The sequence below is a fragment of the Tachyglossus aculeatus genome, chromosome 13, assembly GCF_015852505.1.
Source record: "Tachyglossus aculeatus isolate mTacAcu1 chromosome 13, mTacAcu1.pri, whole genome shotgun sequence".
Lineage (NCBI taxonomy): Eukaryota > Metazoa > Chordata > Mammalia > Monotremata > Tachyglossidae > Tachyglossus > Tachyglossus aculeatus.
Window position 1 is genome coordinate 23,967,472 of NC_052078.1, and position 22,123 is coordinate 23,989,594.

At 46.0% G+C, this 22,123-nt stretch overlaps 1 protein-coding gene across 1 annotated transcript in view; it reads right to left on the minus strand.

The window, feature by feature from the left end:
• ITGA8 (integrin subunit alpha 8) overlaps positions 1-22,123 on the minus strand; it is a 107,705-nt gene that overhangs the window by 32,467 nt on the left and 53,115 nt on the right. The window contains exons 21-25 of the mRNA XM_038755834.1: positions 18,565-18,657; positions 11,614-11,693; positions 5,479-5,559; positions 2,059-2,164; positions 575-733 (exon numbers count right to left, since the gene is read on the minus strand). Coding sequence (XP_038611762.1) covers positions 575-733; positions 2,059-2,164; positions 5,479-5,559; positions 11,614-11,693; positions 18,565-18,657 — 519 coding nt within the window. The remainder of the gene's footprint in view (positions 1-574; positions 734-2,058; positions 2,165-5,478; positions 5,560-11,613; positions 11,694-18,564; positions 18,658-22,123) is intronic.

Here is a 22,123-nt window from a genome sequence, read left to right on the forward strand (position 1 = left end):
CAGTGAAGGAAAACATTCTGGCAAGGAATCCAGGCTCTTTAACCACAATTCAGTACATTTTCATACCGGTTTTCCCCATTGATTTCTCACCTTGAGGGATATTTGAGGCTGTTTGTACACCTGAGGGGAACACAGTCAAGGCAGAATTTCACACTAAATCAGTTTTCATTGTGTGGCCTAGCGGATAAAGCACAGGCCTAGGAGTCAGAAGGGCCTGGGTTCTAATCACGGCTCCACTACTTGTTTGCTGTGTGACTTTGGGCAAGTCACTTCACCTCTCTGGGCCTCACTTACATCCTCTGTAAAATGGGGGTTAGGACTGTGAGCCCTATGGAGGATAGAGACTGTGTCCAGCCCACTTATATCTGCCCCGGTGCTTAGTACAGAACCTGGCACATGATAAGCGTTTTATAAATACCACAAGTATCATTATTATCACCCCAGAAAGGAATGTCAAGGATAAATGATCTCTGTGTGTTCCAGAGCTACATCTTGGGGAATGAGCCCTGGGTTCCTGGCTTTGCAGTTCTGTGTCTTCAAAGAGCTGTCACTCACCACAGAAGTCGTTTCCTACCTTTATATGCTTGGAGTTGATTGCAGGGTTTGCTTGGCACTGCATAGGGCCAAGAGTCTGGAGAGCGAAAATGTAGAGGAGAAATTCGTCTCGGTTAGAGATCGGCCAGCCCACCTCCAGGACGGTAGCGCTCACGGCGCTTGGACCGACATTGTACAGCTGCAAGATAAAGAAGAAGTCATCGAGCCATCCTTGAACCAAGGAAAGATGTTAAAAAGCAGGGCGCAGAGGGCCAATCGACTTTTTAAATGTACAAAGAAACCCAGGTACGGATTCCACAGGGAATGTTTCCGTCAACTGGAATATGAATGTGGAAAGAATCTGAATGAACCACGTAGCAGGCCAGAGCAGCTTTCAGCCCGGGGAAGGGGAAGGTTCGGGTAAACCTGTGACCTTCCCAGTCTGCCCTTCCAGAACTCTCCACCTCGATAATATCCTAAAATCACTGGGTCACCGGGCTATTTTGGGCTAATTTCAGTTTGAGGGTCTAGGCGGGGGAATCTTCCCCAGCTCCTTCCCCCCATTCATGCAGCCTATCCTTTCTCAACTACTGACTTGAGAATTGCTACCATATGTGTGTGTGTGGCTCTCTCTCTCTCACACACACACACACACGCCTGCAGGAAGGAACCCCAACCTTATTCCCTCAGGTAGGCCCAGTTCCGTTCACTTCCTTCCCCGGGCTCATTGGGCAAGGCCAAACTGAGCCTAAGGGACCGTCTCCCCCGCCCACCCCCGGAGACAGATACTTTCGACACAGATCTTGCCCTTAGAGGCTTACGAGAAACACATGCTGCATTCAATTTACTGGGGTCTTCTGAGGGAAAAGAAGCCTTTCATCCTTCTTCCGAGAGGGGAAAATTAGAAATGTTAAATGATTCGCTTATGCATGAGGAAAGTTGACCAGAAAGGCAACCCAGAACACAGCTGAGAATTGGGATATTTGTGTTGGAGACACGGTGCCGGGCTGGGTGGGTATACGGCGCTGATCCAGTAATGACACCGAACTCGGGGTAGTAGGCTTTCTTTTCTAAAAACCTACTGAGCAATTGACCGAAAAGACAGTGCTGCTTCTATCGGGTGTTTCGTGAAGTGTAATGTTGATGTAAAATGCCTGAATTTGAGCCTCATCTCAAATTTCTCACCCTGTGACTTTCCATTTCAATCAATCAGCAGTATTTACCGAGTGCTTACAAAGTGCAGAGCACTGTATTAAGAACTCGGGAGAGTATGATACCACAGAATTACCAGACGCATTTCAGCGTATTCACCAAAATTGGGAATTTCCCCAAGCAGAAGACTGTGGAATTGCCGTTCTAGAGATGATTTTTAGAAAAATGAGATTCCCATTTCTCCCGAATGGCTTAGTTTTCCCATCCCTTGAGCATTCTCACTCCCAAGGTCAATTGAACCACACAGGCCTCTGGTAAGCCAGTGGCTCACTGGGGCCTGAAGGGAGGCCTCCTTCGAAACACAGTAGTTACCTCATATACGTGCTCGACCAGGGGACCAACGTCCTCTTCCTCTTGGGGATCCTGTACAGGCTCCCATTCTGGAACAGGAAGAACAACCTGGGGTGGGTGGGACACACTGGAACAGAAAGGATTCTGTGTCAGGGGTGAAGAAATGGTACTGGATGACTGTAGAAGTCTTAAAACGGATCTAGAAAGGACAGCTATGCTCACCTTCATAGGTGCTAGAGAAATCTCCTTGACCCCTTCCCCGTTCATCTAAAGGGTGGCTAATGATGATGATGACCTTTGTTAAGGGATTCCTAGGTGGCAAACACTATACTAAGCGCTGGGGTAGGCAGATATTAATCGGGTCAGACAACAGGTCCCGTCCCACATGGGGATCACACCCCAGTGGTCCATGAGATGGCAGTTCAAGGCTAATGTGTGAACTTAGCGGATACAGCACAGGCCTGGGAATCAGAAAGTCACGGGTACCAATCCCGGCTCCGCCACATGCCTGCTGTGTGACCTTGAACAAGTCACTTCGCTTCTCTGGGCCTCAGTTACCTCATCTGGAAAATGGGGAGTAAGACTGTGAGCCCTTTGTGGGACAGGGACTGTGTCCAACCCGATTACCTCATACCCACCCCAGCACTTAGTACAGTGCCTGGCACTAGTAAGTGCTTAACAGAAACCACAGTTATTATTATGGTTACTGCCTCCACAGTCAGGGGAAGGTTTGGGATTGAGCTAGTGAAATAACCTTCCTGAAATCCTGCTAAGCAGGATTGATTGGATGCTCAGTGGACCGAGAAGAAAGGGTTTCTGGCCCCCATGGGCTTGTGATGATGTAGAGACTGAAGAAGGTCAAGGACTTTATCCAAGATCAGATGTGTGAGGGCTACCCAAATGTAGTCTTTTTGCCAAACCTCAGCCTTTCTGTCAGGCTGCCTCTGGCCTGGAATGCCCTCCCTCCTCATATCCGGCAGACAACTACTCTCCCGAATGCAAAGCCTTACTGAAGGCACATCTCCTCCAAGAAGCTTTCCCTGGGACTCTCAGTCTAAACTGGAGGGAGCTGGATTTAACCCTCATTTTACAGGTGAGGAAACTGAGGCACAGAGAAGTTGTGACTTTCCCAAGGTCACACAGCAGACCAGTGGTGGAGCCAGGATTAAATCCCAGGTCCTCTGACGTCCAAGCTTGCAATCGTTCCACTAGGCCACGCTGCTTCTCACGCCTATGAGAAGAACTTTAAGCTTGTTGTGGGCAGGGAATGCCACTGTTTATTGTTGCATTGTACTTTCCCAAGAGCTTAGTGCAGTGCTCTGCACACGGTAAGTGCTCAATAAATACAACTGAATGAAAGAATGAATGAAGAGTACATCCTAGTGTTTTAAGCGCTTAGAACAGTGCTTTGCACATAGTAAGTGCTTAACAAATACCATTATTATTATTATTAAGAAGAAGAGAAAGGATGGATTCGTGGACACCGATGAAGGTACGTAGATTTAGAAAACTGGGGGATGAGAAAGTCAGGGTGGGAGGGAGCTGGCAGAGATGAGGGGAAGATTTAAGGGAGCTCATGCCCGATGGCTTCAATTTCGTTATTGAGGTGAGAGTGGGGGAAGTGGAGGCACTGTTAGTGTGAGGAGGGTTCTGAAAGTCTGAAATAATAATAATTATTGTATTTGTAAAGAACTTACTATGTGCCAGGTACTGTACTAAGCGCTGGAGGCACTGAGTTAGTGGGAGCAATAGGCATAGGCATCACCATAGCTGAGTGAAAGGCAGAACAGAGTTATAGCAAGTAAAGATGAATTGCAATTGGCTGAAGTTGACCTGATGCCTGGATTTCTCCCAATGGCGCTTTCATTCAATCATATTTACTGAGCTCTTCCTGCATGCAGAGCACTGTACTAAGTGCTTGGGAGAGTACAATATAACGGTAAACAATTTATCTGCCCACAACAAGCTTACAGTCTGGAGGAGCTTACAGCCGGCCACCCCCGCAGACTCTAAGCTGATTATAGACCCAGAGAATGTCTACCTACTCTGTTATATTGTATTTCCCCAAGCACTTAGAGCATACAGTAAGGACCCAATAAACATCATTGATTAATTGATTGATTGATTCACTGCACATATGCAGGAGTGGAGGAAGTGTACTGGGAGTTGATTGCCAGCCCTCCACCCCCACAGTCTGACCACCCGGATGGGGTTTCAGGCTCCGGTTTTGCAACTGAAGAAACCGATTAATTTAGGATCTCTGTTGGGAAGCAGCGTGGCTCAGTGGTAAGAGCACGGGCTTTGGAGTCAGAGGTTATGGGTTCAAATCCCAGCTCTGCCAACTGTCAGCTGTGTGACTTTGGGCAAGTCACTTAACTTCTCTGGGCCTCAGTTACCTCAACTGTAAAATGGGGATGAAGACTGTGAGCCCCCCGTGGGACAACCTGATCACCTTGTAACCTCCCCAACACTCAGAACAGTATTTTGCATATAGGAAGCGCTTAACAAATGCCATCATTATTATTATTATTATTTTTAATAGTCAGGTCCGCCATAACACGTGCCTTCACCGTGTATTCTGGAAAGAATGCTCTTAGGAAATTTAGGGATGTTCTTCCCACAGTAGAGATCTAACTGGGTAGAAACAGCTGGGCACATAGAAAAGTCAAAAAGGAAGGATTGCAAAGTGAGATTTCTTTTAGTGTGGTGTTTTAGCAGGAAATGCAGCTCTCCACGTAAGAGGAGACTTGCCTGGACTTGTGAAGCAGCATGGCTTAGTGGAAATAGCACAGGCCTGCAAGCCAGAGGACCTGGATTCAAATCCTGCCCCTGCCTCTTAATAACGATTGTGGTATTTGTCAAGATCTTGCTGTGAATCGGGAACTGTACTAAGCGCTGGGGTAAGTAGAAGTTAATCAGGAGCCACGTGGGGCTCACAGTCTAAAGAGGAGGGAGAACACGTGCCTGTTCTATGACCTTGGTCAAATTACTTAACTTCTCTTTGCCTTAATTTCCTCATTCATTCATTCATTCAGTCATATTTATTGAGTGCTTATCATGCACAAGACTCTGATGGTCAGTAGGGGATTGCTAAATTCAGGTCAAAATACAAAAGTTAGTAAATTCCCCAATAGGAAATAATAATAATAATAATGGCATTTGTTAAGCACTTACTATGTGTGAAGCACTGTTCTAAGCACTGGGGGGATACAAGGTGATCAGGTTGTCCCGTGTGGGACTCATAGTCTTCATCCCCATTTTACAGATGAGGGAACTGAGGCTCAGAGAAGTGAAGTGACAAGACCAAGGTCATGCAGCAGACATGTGGCGGAGTCAGGATTAGAACCCACGACCTCTGACTCCCAAACCCAGGCTCTTTCCACTGAGCCACGCTGCTTTTCCTAGCAAAAGTGCCTTCCCAATAGTTAAATCAGTACTTACCCTCTCAGCTCTACTTGGGCAGCAGCACTGATGTCGATTTGCACACTCACGAAATTGCTCTGCGGGTGATCTTTGTTGGAGCTGAAATACAAGGACAACCAGGTTATTTAGAGAGTATACGGTGCACCGGAATGATTTGGCTTTTAAAAAAGCTTCAGACATTCTCGCTATTAGCATCTAGCAAAAAGTTAGGCTGGAGAATGTATCCATCTTTGATTTAAAATAACAGAGACCACCCTCTAACACAGGCAAACTGAAATGTGAATGTTCCTGAAATTGCCGGGGAACCAGCTGTTCTTGAGGTCCCGGGTTCAAGCAATTCTGGACCTTTCCTAGAGCAGAAAACCCAGGAGAAATCTGTGCAGTCAGCCAGAAGGTCGGAACAAAAGTTTAGGAATATTTTTAACAACGGCGAGATCACTCAAATTGGTGGGTATTTTCTCAACTAAAGAATAATTTGGAAAAAAAAATGGCCCTGGTAATAATAATAATAATGATGATATTTGTTAAGTGCTTACTATGTGCAAAGCATTGTTCTAAGCACTGGAGAGGTTACAAGGTGATCAGGTTGTCCTTCGGGGAGCTCACAGTTTTAATCCCCATTTTACAGATGAGATAGATAACTGAGGCACAGAGAAGAGAAGTGACTTGCCCAAAGTCACACAGATGACAGTTGGTGGATTTGAGATTTGAACCCCTGATCTCTGATTCCAAAGCCCATGCTCTTTCCACTGTGCCACACTGCTTCCCTGCTGTAACAGAAAGAGGGCGGATGAAGAAATGAAAGGAATAGAAGAATTAGAGAAAATGCAGCGTGGTTCATCTGATTAAAGCGTTGGTCAAACCATATCTAGACTGTGAGCCCGTTGTTGGGTAGGGACCGTCTCTATATGTTGCCAACTTGTACTTCCCAAGTGCTTAGTACACTGCTCTGCACACAGTAAGCGCTCAATAAATACTATTGAATGAATGAATGAATGAATATCTGCTGCCCGAACTATCAGGGTGGTCCCAGGGAGCATCGAGAAGCAGTATGGCGTAGTGGATAGAACTGGGGCCTGGAAATCAGAAGGTCATGGGTTCTAATCCCGGCTGCACCATTTGCCTGCTGGGTCACCTTAGGCAAGTCACTTCACTTCTCTGGACCTCATCTGTAAAATGGGGATCGAGATTGTGAGCCCCACGTGGGACAGGGGCGTTGTCCAACCCGATTTGCTCATTAATGTAACGAGCAAATGTAATGTAATGTAATGTAAGCGCTTAACAAATGCCACAATTATTATTATCATTTTAGGAATCAACACACCATTCTGACTCTGCAATTTCCCGGTCTGCTTTTGACACCCAGCAACCATGTCAGGGGGCTTCTTCTCGCCTCACGGAGTCTAAACGTCTACCTGAGGCCTCGTTCTGATTCTGCCTGAAGAGCATTAGCTCAGGGCTCATACAAACAGGTTTGGGCTCACAGTAAACAGGTTGTTTCCAAAGTCCTCCCAATTGGTTGCAGAGGAAAATCTAATAAAATCCAGCAGAAAGATCTCTGAGGAGGAAGAAAACAATTACTGGACAGGGCTTTGGGGAGCTCTCCTGTTCCTTTTTCAGGCCCTGGTTGCTCACCCACGCTGGAAATACCCATAAAGGACAGGGTGAGCAAACACATGACCCCTTTTCTTCCCCGGCCTGTGAACAAGCCCAGGGCTCATTCCCCATGCTGAGTCCCTAATGCTGAACTACTTTATTGCCATTCCATCTGGAGAACATCAGTTAAACAGAAGGATTTTTTCCAAGACCAGGACTAGCCCCTGAGAACTAAGGAATTCTGACTTGAAGGAGACTTGCTGGGTCTAAGCTGGCAGTGAATAGACAACCTTTAACTTTGGGAATTAAACTGTAATTACCCCAGAAGGGAGCGGTGGCTTAGCTGTCCACTGACATTGCTTTGCTCTAGTGCAAAAGGGCAGCCAACCCTATTACTTTCTACTGCCCTTTTTCTTTCTTGGTCACTCTACCCTCCCAAAACCCTGAGGGACATCTAATCCTGGATCCATTTCCTCTTGGCTAACTCTCTTCTTGACCTTCACAATTTGGATTTTGCTCCCACTAAGGTCTTCATCGATCTTCTCCTCATCAACATCAAATCCAGAGGCCACATCAACTTTCTGATCCATTTTAGTCTCTTTGCAGCCTTCGTACTGTTGCCTTCTAAAAACGTTCTCCAGGTTAGGATTCACCACCACGGTACACTCCTACTTCTCTTCCCACCTCTCTGACAACTTCTTTTCAGTCTCCTTTCCTCACTCTTCTTCCTCCTCTCCCCCATTAGCTGTGAGTGTGCCACAAGGCTACAATCACTCATCCTATCCCGACTGGATTTCAGCATCAGCCTCCTTTCTGACCTCCCAACCTCCTGTCACTCCCGACTCTATATTTCACTCCGCTGCCCTGATTATCTTTCTACAGAAATGCTCTGAGCATGTCACTCCCCTCCTCAAAAATCTCCAGTGGTTGCCTATCAACCTCCCTATCAAGCAAAAACTCCTCACTTTTGCTTTCAAACCTCTCCATCACCTTGCTCCCTGTTACCTCACCTCCCTTCTCTCCTTCTATATCCCAGCCCTCACACTCCGCTCCTCTGCCACCAGGCTTCTCACTGTGCCTCGTTCTCACCTGTCCCGCCGTCGACCCCTGGCCCACATCCTACCTCTGGCTAGAAAAACCCTCCCTCCTTAAAACAACCAAACAATCGCACTTCCCCACCTTCAAAGCCCTACTGAAGGCTCACCTCCTGCAAGAGGCCTTCCCAGACTAAGCTCCCCTTTTCCTCAGCTCCCCCTTCCCTCCGGGTCGCCCCAACTCACGACCTTTGCTCTACCCCCTCCCAGCACTTGTGTATATAGGTACATATCCATAATTCTATATATTTATATTAATGCCCATTTACTTGTTTTGATGTGTATATATCTATAATTCTATTTATTTACATCATTATTATTATTATTGATGCCTGTTTATTTGTTTTGATGCCTGTCTCCCAGCTCTAGACTGTCAGCCCGGTGTGGGCAGGGATCTTCTCTCTTTATTGCTGAATTGTACTTTCCAAGCACTTGGCACAGTGCTCTGCACACAGTAAGTGCTCAATAAATGTGATTGAATGAATGAATGAAAGAAAGATTGTCCCACGTGGGGCTCACAGTCTTGATTTTAGACTGTGAGCCCACTGTTGGGTAGGGACTGTCTCTATATGTTGCCAATTTGTTCTTCCCAAGCGCTTAGTACAGTGCTCTGCACACAGTAAGCACTCAATAAATACGATTGATGATGATGATGATGATCCCCATTTTACAGATGAGGTAAGTGAGGCACAGAGAAGCTAAGTGACTTGTCCAAAGTCACACAGCTGTGGCAGAGCCAGGATTAGAACACATGACCTATGACTCCCAAGCCCGTGCTCTTTCCACTAAGCCACACTGCTTCTCATAGTAAGCGCTTGACAAATACCATTACCTCTCAGTCTCTCTGTCTTTCTCTCTCTCTCTCTCCCTCCCTCTCTCTCTCGAAAGAGACTAGCAGACTGTCAGACTAGCAGTTCTGGGACACACACTGAAGTCAAACCTATTTATGCATCAATCATCTTCTATTACTAGTGGGCTTCCTTTTCTTCCCTAGCTCCCATTTCCTCTTTTCTTGCCAGTTTCTTTGAGCTTTCTGAATCACTTGATCTCTTTATCCGGCCTGCCCAGAGCCTCTTTCCTGAAAAGATTCTCCCAACCCTACAGCTCAGTAGGAGAGTCTCAGAGCCCCAAGGTCACCTGAAAGACACCTGGAAATGTTCCTCACCGAATGGCGGAAAATAATTTCATCCAAGGAAGGAGACTCTCATCTTGGCCATTTGGGAACAGAAGAGTTCCAAGTCTGTTATTTCTACAGCAATTCCATCAGAGTGCTGCAGAATGGAAGTCCATATGGTAATCCGTGGAAGGACGCCCTAAGAGTGGAGTTTGGGTTACAGCAATTCATCTAGCTTGGCTTGGGCCCCAGAATGGAAATTTAACCTTCCCTCAGATCCTGTTGACTCATGACTCCGGTCTGACTGTCTCTCCGGGTCGACGTGGCTTCTACAGAGGCCACAGGGAATGACCCCCCCCTCTGTGGCTGAAGGTCATGGAGAAGCAACATGGCCTATTGGATAGACCATGGGCCTGACAGTCAGGGGACCTGGGTTCTAATCCTGGCTCTTCCCATTGCTTGCTGTGCAAACTTGGGCAAGTCACTGAACTCCTCTGTGCCTCAGTTTCCTCAATTACAAAATGAGGATTCAACCCTCCTCCCTCTTGGACTGGGAACCCCAGGAGGGACAGGGACTGCATCCAACCTGATAAACGTGTATCTACCCCAGGGCTTAGAACAGCTCTTGACACATTGTACGTGTTTAACACATACCACTAAAAAACAAAAAACAAATAATCCTCTATTCTGCTGTTTCGGGCCAAAGCCAGGACGTGTGCTTTTCATTGGAAACTTCTGCTTCATCTTGGCTCTCACTGTGGGTGGGGGCGGAGGGCAGTGTGTAGATGTCACATGCCAACTGTGCTCTGCTAGGGCTGTGCAGATACCATTCTCCACTAGAAAAGCAGTGTGGCCAAGTGGAAAGAGCGGGGCTTTCAGGATGAGAGGATCTGTGTTTATTGAGTGCTTTCTGTGTGCAGAGCACTGTACTAAGTGCTTGGGAAAGTACAACACAACAATAAACGGTGACAATCCCTGCCCACTACGAGCTCACAGTCTAGAGGAAGGAGAGGCAGACATCAATACAAATAAACAGACATCAATGCAAATAAATAAAATTACAGATATATACCTCAGTGCTGTGGGGCTGGAAAGGCAGGCAATAGTGCAGCAGAGAAGCAGCGTGGCTTAGTGAAAAGAGCATCCGCTTGGGAGTCAGATGACAAAATTGACACCTTCAAGTCCACCTCCTCTCCTGAACTCAACTCTGTCATTCCCCTATCCTTTCGTCAATACCATACCAATGACCCACAGACCCAGAACAGCACTGAGATATATATCTGTAATTTTATTTATTTGCATTGATGTCTGTTTATTTGTACTGATGTCTGCCTCCCCTGCCTCTAGACTGTGAGCTCGTAGTGGGTAGGGATTGTCACTGCTTATTATTGCGTTGTACTTTCCCAAGCACTTAGTACAGTGCTCTGCACACGGAAAGCACTCAATAAACACAATTGAATGAATCAATGAATGAACAGACACAGTGTCTGCCCAGAAGGAGCTTACAGTCTACAGGGGGATGGACATAAATATAAATAAATAAATTACAGATATGTACCTAAGTACGTGGGGCTGGGAGGTGGGGATGAATAAAGGGAACAACTCAGGGCGACGCAGGAGGGAGTGGGAGAAGAAGAAAGGTGGTCTTAGTCAGGGAAGTGCTCAATAACTACGATTGATTGATGGATCTCTTTGCCTTTAAACTGGTTGGTAAGTGGCTAACACACTCAGTAAATACGTGTCTATTTTTTTGCCCTAAATATTTATCCTTTTCTGGTCTCCCATTCCAGACCATGCGCCATGAAGTTATGGCGCATTTCCTCTTATTCAGCCTTAAGAAGACCCCAAGGATACACAGTCCTCCTCTCTCCCCACAACAACACACCTCAGACCCTGAGAAGGTTTTTGAACCTTCTCTTCTCCAGATGCTCTTTATATGAACCATCACGGTACGTGCTCAATAAATACGATTGCATGAATGAATGGTTTTCTAATGGATGATATTCGTAGGATCCAATTCAGAACAGCTTCTCTTCTCAAGGCTCACGTTTGTCACCCTTCTCTGCCCTCTCTCCACATCTCCACATCCTGTTCAAAGTGACTATGCCCTAGGGATGCCTCCCGGCTTCTATTTCATTCTGGTAGGGGGCAAAAAGGGCAACACCCATCCAAACTGGGAATCCTGGCAAATACATTTCTCAGAACCACGGAAGGGAAAAAAGAGAAAGTGGTGTGAGAGGCTGTGGAGTTGGAAAGAAAAAAACGAAAGAAAGGGTGGGTGCCTTCTTCTACTGGCGAGGTGGAGTGAAGAGGGGGAAGCAGGCTAGGGATTCAAAGGGAAAGGCTAACCTTCTGATGTGTAAATCAAAGTTGATGCTGAAATTTGCATTTTCCAGTCGCTGAACAACAAATCGGAGACCCAGGGAGATCTAAGAGGAGAGAGGAGGAGACACAGTTATAATAATAATAATAAATATGGTATTGGTGAAGCATTTAGTATGTGCCAGGCACTGTATTAAGCACGGGGTAGAAACACATTTGTCAGGTTGGGCACGATCCCTGTCCCACATTTGGCTCAGTCGCAATCCCATTTTACAGATGAGGGAACTGAGGCACTGAGAAGTGAAGGGAGTTGCCCAAGGTTATACAGCACACAAGGAGCAGTGCTAGGATTAGAACCCCTGACCTTCTGACTCGTAGTATTATATTCTATCCACTGTGCTACTGGTCTCTGGACTGTGAAGCCAGGCCTGTGGAGGGGTCAGTGTGGAATGAACTCCCTCTCAGATCACTGACCAGCTCGTATGGCGAGCGAATGTGTCTGCTTATTATTGCTTAGTACAGTGCTCTGCACACAATAAGTGCTCGATAAATACAACTGAGTGAATGAATAAATGAATAGGTCACTTCTCTGGCATTGTTCTGGGGCCTTAGAGGCTACTCTAGTCCCTGAAAGATATAAAGTAGACTGAAAGCTCCCCACTAGATAGTAAAGCTCCTTGCAGGCAGGGATCATGTTTAAAAAATTAATAGTATTGTCACATACAGCGCAGTAAGATCTCGTGGATTGATGTAAACGCTCAGGGCTGGACTGGCTATTTGCAATTTTGGGATATCTGAAATATTTCCTATCGGAAAATAGAAATGCAGATACTTTGAACAAACATCACATAGTATTGTATTACAGAAAATTTGAAGCTCAAGTAGCTTATGAAAAAGCCAAATCATCTGTGAGGTGGCAGGTTTTCAGCTCAGAAAAAAAGTTCAACAAACCAACGAATTCTGATCCAGACTGCTGCCTAATTTGGCCTGGAACTGGAGATAAGTGTGAGATAAGAAAACAATTTTCCAAAGGCAACAGCAAACCTCAGAGATAAACTAAAATAAACAATTCCAACTGGGGTTTCCAATGATTACTCTAATGTTTGCAAGCTCGACATCTTTCTTTCATTTTGCCCAGATACTCGAAGAAGAAATTCTGCCTTGCTCTGTTGTGCCCTGGGAGCGACCTTTCCTTGTCAATTTTGGTTCCAAGTTTTCCCCATCCAGCAAGAGAGGCAAAGACTCTGGCATTGTTTGCAGTCTTCTTTAATTCCTTCTTAGTTCAGTTTGTGAACAGACTGATCTCTTGTAGATGGGGGCCGGAATGCTGGACCCTGAATGACTGAGTAGCCCTCCTCATCTTGACCCCCTAAGCAGCCTGACATAATAATAATAATAATAATGGTATTTGTTAAGTGCTTACTATGTGCAAAGCACTGTTCTAAGTGCTGGGGGGTACAGGGTGATCAGGTTGTCCCATGTGGGGCTCACAGTCTTCATCTCCATTTTCCAGATGAGGGAACTGAGGCACAGAGAAATTAAGTGACTTGCCCAAAGTCACACAGCTGACAATTGGCGGAGCTGGGATTTGAACCCACGACCTCTGACTCCAAAGCCCGGGCTCTTTCCACTGAGCCACACTGCTGCTCTCTTAATGGAAATGGTCCAGGCCCAGGAATCAGAAGACCTGGATTCTAGTCCCGGCTCCGCCATCTGTCTGCTGTGTGACCTTGGACCAGTCACTTTGCCTCTCTGGGCCTCAGTTTCCTCATCTGCAAAATGGGGATTAATATCTTGTCTCCCTCTTACTTCGACTGGAAGCCCCATGTGGGACCTGATGACCCTGTATCTACCTCAGCGCTTAGTACAGTGCTAAGCTAGAAGAAGCAGCATGGCTCAGTGGAAAGAGCCCGGGCTTTGGAGTCAGAGGTCAGGGGTTCAAATCCCGGCTCCACCACTTGTCAGCTCTGTGACTTTGGGCAAGTCACTGAACTTCTCTGGACTTCAGTTACCTCATCTATAAAATGGGGACGAAGACCGTGAGCCCCCCATGGGACAACCTGATCACCTTGTTAACCTCCCCAGTGCTTAGAACAGTGCTTTGCACATAGTAAGCACTTAATAAATGCTATCATTATTATTATTATTATAAAAATACCACCATTATTATGAGGGGGCTAGCTTGACTGCCCCACAAACACACCCTTGTGAATCGATCATTTTATTCATTCACTCATTCGTATTTATTGAGCACTTACTGTGTGCAGAACACTGTACTAAGCACTTGGGAGAGTATAATATACCAATAAACAGACATTCCCTGCCCACAACGAGCTTACAGTCTAAAGGGGCGAGTTTCATCTGCATTGGCTGAGAGTTGAATCCAGGTCAACTGTTTGGAAGACAGAGATGCTAACCACTCTACTACCAAAAGAGGCAATAAGCAAAAACCTAAAAATATTCTAAAGCCTTGAGAACAATCTGATTTAGGAAAATAAAAAAAAATTTAAAAGACTATTCTGAAGCCAGTTCTACTTTCCTGATCTATCATTCAGGGACACTTTCCGTTATACCACCAGATTCTCAAACACTCAAAATCCTTGGTGGCTCCGATTCATAAAATATTAGAAAGCCCCAGAACTTCTATTATAAATACGGAAGCAACAAAATTCGCCGCTTTCATTGCTCAGTAGTCCACTCAGTCTTGGCCTCCATCATTCCCTCTAAAGAAGGCATAGGTGGATGATGATGATGACGGCATTTGTTAAGCACTTGCTACGTGCCAAGCACCGTTCTAAGCGCTCTCAGCGGAGGTATCACTCCATCGGGAGGCTGTGATCAGAGAGGGATCAGCTTTTCCTGCTGCTCTGTCTTATCCTCCCTTCACCGCCAAAGACTCAACCAACCTACCAGTCACCCTTTGGTCACCCAGGGGTCCACTTCCATTTTAGACTGGAGCGAGCGTTCTGCTCCCATGGTACTGTTGGATTGGAACCATAACCTCTCCGGGGTCACCAGGCGGGGAGCATTGTAGACACCCAGAGTCCAGAGGTGAGGGGTGATCTGAGACCTCTGTCTTAATGGCAGCAGACACCGAAAGACTCCATTTTGGGTCAGCCTCCCGCCCATTTAGCTTCTGACCAGGCCACTACAAGGCCTGGGAGAAGCAGCGAGGCCTAGGGGAAAGAACACAGGCCTGCGAGTCTAATCCTGGCCCTACCAATTGTCAGTCAGCCAGTCAGTCATATTTACTGAGCGCTTACCATATACAGAGCACTGAACTAAACACTTGGGAGAGTTCAGTATAGCAGACATATTCCCTACCCTCAACCATCTTACAGTTCATTCAATCACATGTATTCAATCATCTTTATTGAGTGCTTATTCTGTGTACTAAGCAATTGGGAAAGTACAATATAACAATAAACAGATACATTCCTTGCCCACAGTGAGCTTACAGTATAGAGGGGGAGACAAACTAGGAGTCTCGTCTGTTGTGTGACCTTGGGCAAACCACTTAACTTCTTTGAGCCTCAGTTATCTCATCTGTAAAATGGGGATTAAAACTGTGAGCCCCCCGTGGGGCAGGTACTGTGTCCAACTTGATTATCTTATATTTACCCCAGTGCTTAGCACAGTGCTTGGCACATACTAAGCACTCAACAAATACCATTTAAAAAAAGAAAGAACTGTGTGAGAGTTTTCCTTTCGGACACTTGAATTGGCAGCTCATTATGGGCAGAGAATGTATCTGTTATATTGTTTGTGCACTCCCAAGCGCTCAGTACAGTAACCCGCACATAGTAAAGCTCTCAGTAGATACGACTGATTGATTGAAATGCCAAGCACACGTTAGTGAGCAACAGCCTGGGAGTCAGAAAGACCTGGGTTCTAATCCCGGCTCTGCCATTTGTCTGCTGTGTGACCTTGGGCAAGCGCTTCACTTCTCTGGGCATCAGTGACCTCATCACCGCCCTGGAGGCAGGGGGCCGGAGGAAGGCTTGACAAGTTTCCTCATAGCCTGACACTCCATGAATACAAAATATAATGGAAATTGGCACTAGAGTTTGTTATTGGATTCACTTAGTCAATATTTGAAAAATCAGGGTTGTTGCTCTTTTAGTCCAGTCAAGGATTTTAAAGAACTAAAGAATTATCTCAGAGATGCAATGGGGCCTAGTGGAAAGAACATGGGCCTGGGAGTTGAAGGGCCTGAGTTCTAATCCTGCCTCCGTCATCAATCGATCAGTCCTATTTATTGAGTGATTACTATTTGGGAGAGTACAAAATAACAGAGTTGGTAGATACATTCCCTGTCCACAAGCCTTTAGTCTAGAGGGGAGACAAGGATTACTATAAATAAATTGCAAATGTGTACAGATTACAGATAAGAACATATATACAGAATGGCTGTCACAACATTTCTGTGCCTCAGTTCCTTCATCTGCAAAATGGGATTCAAAACTCGTTATCCCTCCTACATGGGCTGTAAGCCTCACGTGGGACCTGATTTTCTTGTATCTACCCCAGTGCTTAGTGCAGTGCTTGGCACATAGTAAGGACTTAGCAAAAATACTGCAATTGTCATCATTTAGGAAATAGAAACCTATATGTAAAAGCTACTTCTTTAAACTGCATATTACAGTGCCCAGAAGCACTGAAGTTCTTTACCTGACATCACACCCAGACTTTCAAATGAGAGAATCCAAATTGTGTCTTAGCAAAACTCCACAATCCTGTAACTTTTAGCGAAGGCCCTCGAGAGACGGCTTACAAACCTCAATCTTGAAGAGTGCGCTAGAGAATTTTAGACATAATTTATGTAAGATTGCAGATTTCGGTATGTTTGCCATTTTAACAAAGAAGTAGAATTTCTCCTCTGATTTACGACTTTTGGAGTTGTTATTTCTACTGAGACATTAACTGTAAAAAGTCCATGTTTATAGATTCAGATCTGGGGAGATATGAAATGAATGTTATTTTCTTCCCAGTGTTCCAAGTGGAAAGTTCCCAGCCTTGAAAACCGAATTTGCCCGGGCAAGGAAAAGAAACAATCCAGTCAGGGCAACAGCCTTGAAGGAAGCAAGGAAGTGTCAGGTTTGAACTAAGACTGCCCGGTCAAGGCGGGGCAAAGAACTTGAACTGAATTTTCTGCAACCTTTGGGAGGGTCTTGGACCTGAACCCCAACCCAAGTGACCCCTTCCTGCCCCCCTGCTGTCCCGGTTCCCTCACTGACTTCCTCTCCCTCATAAATGCAAAGCAGCCCGCGCCTTTCGGAAAATGATTTTCCTGACATAAAATGAGTTTAAGAGGAGGTCGGTCTGGAGTGAGAATGGGCTTTATCGTACACCACCATTGGGAACGTCCAGTCCAGAGGCCAGTGGTATTTATTCAGTGCCTAATGTGTGCAGAGAACTGTACTAAGCGCTTGGGAGAGTACGATTCAACAGAGTTGGCAGACATGGTCCGTGATAATAATAATAATGATACTGATATACCATTGTGATATACCACAATGATAATGGTATTTGTTAAGCGCTTACTATGTTAAGCGCTTACTAGAGAAGCAGTGTGGCTCAGTGGAAAGGGCCCGGGCTTTGGAGTCAGAAGTCTTGGGTTCAAATCCCGGCTCCACCAATTGTCAGCTGTGTGACTTTGGGCAAGTCACTTCGCTTCTCTGTGCCTCAGTTCCCTCATCTGGAAAATGGGGATTAAGACTGTGAGCCCCACGTGGGACAACCTGATCACCTTGTATCCCCCCAGTGCTCAGAACGGTACTTTGCACATAGCACTTAAAAAATACCATCATTATTATTATTATTATGTGCCAAGCACCGTTCTAAGCACTGGGGTAGATAAAAGGTAATCAGGTTGGACACAGTCCCTGTCCCATGTGGGATTCACAGTCCTAATCCCCATTTTACAGATGAGATAACTGATGCCCGGGGAAGTGAAGTGATTGCCCAAGGTCACACAGCAAACAGATGGCACAGCAGGATTAGAATCTGGTTCCCGGGCCCGTGCTTTAGTCACTTCACTGGGCTGTTGCTCGCTATGCCACACTGCTTCTCCCTACCCACAAGGACTTTACAGTTTAAAGGAGGCAGTACAGGACTCCTGGTTTCAGATGCAGATGATTCCCCTTTGGGGGTTGTGAGGCTCAAACAATCATGTTTATTGCACACGGAGCCCTGTGCTAAAAGCTGGGGAGAGGCCTTCTTGGAGTAAGCCTTCTTCTCTCCAATTCCCTCTCCCTTCTGCATCATCTAACCCGAAGCCCTTTAAGCACTTGATGGCCATGCCTCCCTCAGCCCCACAGCACTTCTGCCCGTATCCGTAATTTATTTATTTATATTAACGTCGGTCTTCCACTCTAGACTGTAAGCTCATGGTGGGTGGATTTCGCACCTACCAACTCCATTGTACTGTACTCTCTGAAGCGATTAGTACAGAAGCAGCGTGGCTCAATGGAAAGAGCACGGGCTTGGGAATCAGAGGTGATGGGTGCTAATCCTGGCTCCACCACTTATCAGCTGTGTGACTTTGGGCAAGTCATTTAACTTCTCTGGGCCTCAGTGAACTCATCTGTAAAATGGGGATTAAGACTGTGAACCCCATGTGGGATAACCTGATTACCTTGTATCCTCCCCAGTGCTTAGAACAGTGCTTTGCACATTGTAAGTGCTTAACAAATACTATCATTATTATTATTACAGTGCTGTAAACACAGTAAGCACTCAATAAGTACCAATGATTAACTGATCGATCGATGGAGAGGGCAATAGAGGAGGAAGACAGGATCCCTACTATCTGAACCCCTACCAATCTCATCTCTCCAAACATTTCCTTCCAAAAACAAGGCATTTGCTCCTGCTGGAGTTGGTGAAAATGCTGAGTGCAGATCGAATCGCTTCCCGTTTGCTCTCCCCTAAAACCCACTGACATAAAATCAGCGAATCCGGCCGCTTCGCTCTTACGTTTGTCCCAGCAACCATGGGGTTTCCTAGGTCGCACACCACCAGTCTCGTTTCATTTTCCATCTTGTATTCGCAGCTGAGGATGCGCAGAGCCTGGAAGGGAGAGGGCAGCTGTTTAGAGGCATTCATTCTTTCAGTTATTCGATCGTGTTTATTGAGCTCTTACTGTGCACAGAGCACTGTATCGACTGCTTGGGAGAGTACAATATAATAATAAGCAGACACATTCCCTGCCCACAAGGAGCTTAGAGTCAAGAGGGAGCTCAGAAGGAAACATCGTGCTTAGGGGAGGAAAAGATGGCATTCCAAGCCTCCACCAAGTGGCCTGGAGACAGAGCTCGGGATGAGGAAAGTCATTCCCAGAAGAGGAAAGTCCCTTACTGGGATGGTCAGTTTGGGGAGAGAGAGAAAGATGCATGCGAGAAGAGAAGCAGTGTGGCCTAGAGGTCAGAGCATAATACTGGGAGCCAGAGGATCTGGGTTCTATTCCCACCTCTGACACACGCCTGCTGGGTGACCTTGGATGAATCACTTCAACTTATCGGGATGTCTTCTGTTAAAAAAAACCCTGATTAAACACCTATTCTCCCTCCCTCTTAGAGGGTGAGCCCTGGGTGTGACTGGGGACTGTCTGATGTGATTATCCTGTATCTACCTCAGCCCTAGGTGTGTAGTACGTGAATAAACACCGTAATTACTATTTTTTTTTTTTGCATTTTTTAGAGCAAAAGCCCAATCCACGTTGCATTGATTTTGGAAAAGCACTATCCGGGAAAAGGAACTGTAGCACCTTTGTGCTGATGCTTGGCTCGGTGAGGTGTCATTGCCAGTCAGACCATGTACCATGCTCTCACCTAACCGGACACTGTATTAAGCGCTTAGGAGAGTACAGCAGAACAATAAACAAACACAGTCCCTGCCCACCACGAGCTTACAGTCTAGAGAGAATTGTTGGATCTGTACTATAGGACAGACATCCACCGCAGTGGGGAATCTCGATCCTCCCAGCAACAAAACCCTTGACCATGGAAATGCCATGGAATAGACCAGAATCCTTTCAACCTCTGGGTGTCTTCTTTTCACCTTGGTAGCTGGCTCCACACAGAGGAGTATTCTCCAGCTGTAGTTACAGAGACCCTCATCTCTGCCGCTTGTCTGCTGTGTGACCTTGGACAAGACACTTAACATCTCTGTTCTTCAGCTACCTCATCTGCAAAATGGGGATTAAGTCGGAGAGCCCCATGTGGTACAGACCGTGTCCAACCTTCTAGACTGTAAGCCCGTTGTTGGGTAGGCATTGTCTCCATTTGTTGCCAAATGGTACTTTCCAAGTGCTTAGTACAGTGCTCTGCACACAACAAGCGCTCAATAAATACGATTGAATGAATGAACGAACCTAATTAGCTTATATCTATCCCGGCATTTAGTACAGTGCTTGGCACATAATAAGCGCTTAATAAGACCTTCATCATCAGGTCTAAAATCTTCCGCTCCCTTTTAGTGCATTTGATTAAAGTGCAGATAAGTCCACTGCTACCCGCTTTCTCCGATAATAATAATTTATAATTCTGGTGTCCGTTCAGTGCTTACTATGCACCGTTCCAAGTTCTGGGGTAGATACAAGTTAAACAGGTCAGACACTGGCCCAGTCCCACATCGGACTCATGGTCTAAACAGGAGGGAGGTATCGAATCCCCATTTTACAGTTGAGGAAACTGCGGCAAAGGAAAGTACAAATATGGTAAAAAAAAAAAAGATCCTGTCCCTTCCATCCTTAAGGCCTCTCACCCCGAAACTGTTGGAGGTACCGTAAGCCTGAAGGAACCAACATCTCTTCGGTGAGTAGGAGAGCGGGTGGAAGGCCGCCTCTCCTTGGATGGCTCGTTTCCAGTTTGCTCACTCCTGCGGCATCTTCTCCAGGAAGAACAGGAAGCACTGAATAGTGGGAAACAGGAAATCTCTTCCGCGGGTAAAGGCGACTCGGGGGAAGAAGTGACGAGGCAGCCAGCTCTGTCCCTGAATTGCTCCCAGGCTCCTACACAACTTATCTTCTTGGCTAAACTAAAAATGACAGCTCACCCTTTACACTGGGCTACAAATAGCTCCTCTGGCATCTGCATCAGTCAAATGTTGTTTTTCTCCTTGCTTTTCATTGATTTCCCTCCTGTTGTTGGGGTCTGAGAAAAACAACCGATTGCTCTTAAAGATAACTGGTGAGGTTTCTCTCCTGCCCCCACGGTGAGGCCCTGGAGTCTTCAATGGCAGATCAGGCTCCCCAACCTCCAGATTTCTGTTATCGTGGCACTTTTGGCTTTAAAATTCAGTCTCGATTCCAGTGAATTCCTAGCTGGGGCATTTTACCTGGTGTTCAGCTGTCCTCAGCCTCAAAAAATGGGATCGGATGGATTTTCTGGGATTCCTTCCTTCGGTCACCTCACTTGCTAAAATTGGCTTTCTTCCTTATTCAATGTGTTATATCGTTCCAGCTCATAGTAATTTCAAACTCTGGTGCACTAGGAAAGACTAGCCTGGATGGGGGAAGGACACGGTGCTTGGATAGCAGAATTGTCTTCCTGTTTCCTAGACAGAGTGCTCGAAGCGGTGGTGGAGATTTGGGAGTCGGCACCCCTCTGTCAGAGCTACCGGATGCTGTTGTGGAATGGAGCAGAAAAGACATGTCCTGGTATGCTTCCAAAGCCCACCAGGTCCTCCCCTAATAAGCACAGATGTATCCCATTTGCAAATCAGTCTATTAAGTGAGATAAAGTCCGGCTGAAGTTCTTTGAATGGTTGGGAAAACGACAAGCATCCGCTGGACCTGCATTCCTGAGCTTTCGCAGAGCATTCATTCATTCAATCGCATTTAGTGAGCGCTTACTGTCTGTAAAGCACTGTACTAAGGCTTGGGAGAGTGCAATATAACAATAAATAGACACATTCCCTGCCGGCAACGAGCTTACCAAAGCAAGATCAAATTGATAGTGTTTATTGCACACTTACGTACACAGAACACCGTACTAAACGCTTTGGAGAGTATCATAGAGTAAGTAGACTGGATCCCTGCACCCAAGGGGAAGACAGACACTAAATTATGAGTAGGGGGCCCCCTCAGAATAAGTGCGGTCTGAACAGCACATTTAGGCTAGAATTGATCCTAGTGATTTTTTTTCCTTATGGTGTAGATATGATTGAATAAATATCCAGAACAAGACTACTTTAAAATGCATGCACCAACCAGGGTGAATCTTCCTTCAGACACGGCCGCTTACATTTTGGATGAAGTAGCCACTGGGCTGCAATCCCACCTGGAAAGCATGTGTGTGTATACCTGAGAGTGTGTTTGTGGTGTTTGTCAGTGGAGAGGGCTAGAATGAAAAAGAGAGGAAGAGACAGGGAGAGAGATTAGAGCCAGAGAGGAAAATATCTTTTTTCTAATTCTATGTCAGTCAATCAATCAATCAATGATACTCAGTGAGAGCTTACTCTCTAAGCTCTTGGGAGAGTTCAGTACAACAGATTTCACTGCCCACAAGGAGCTTGCAGTCAAGTGGAGGAGCTA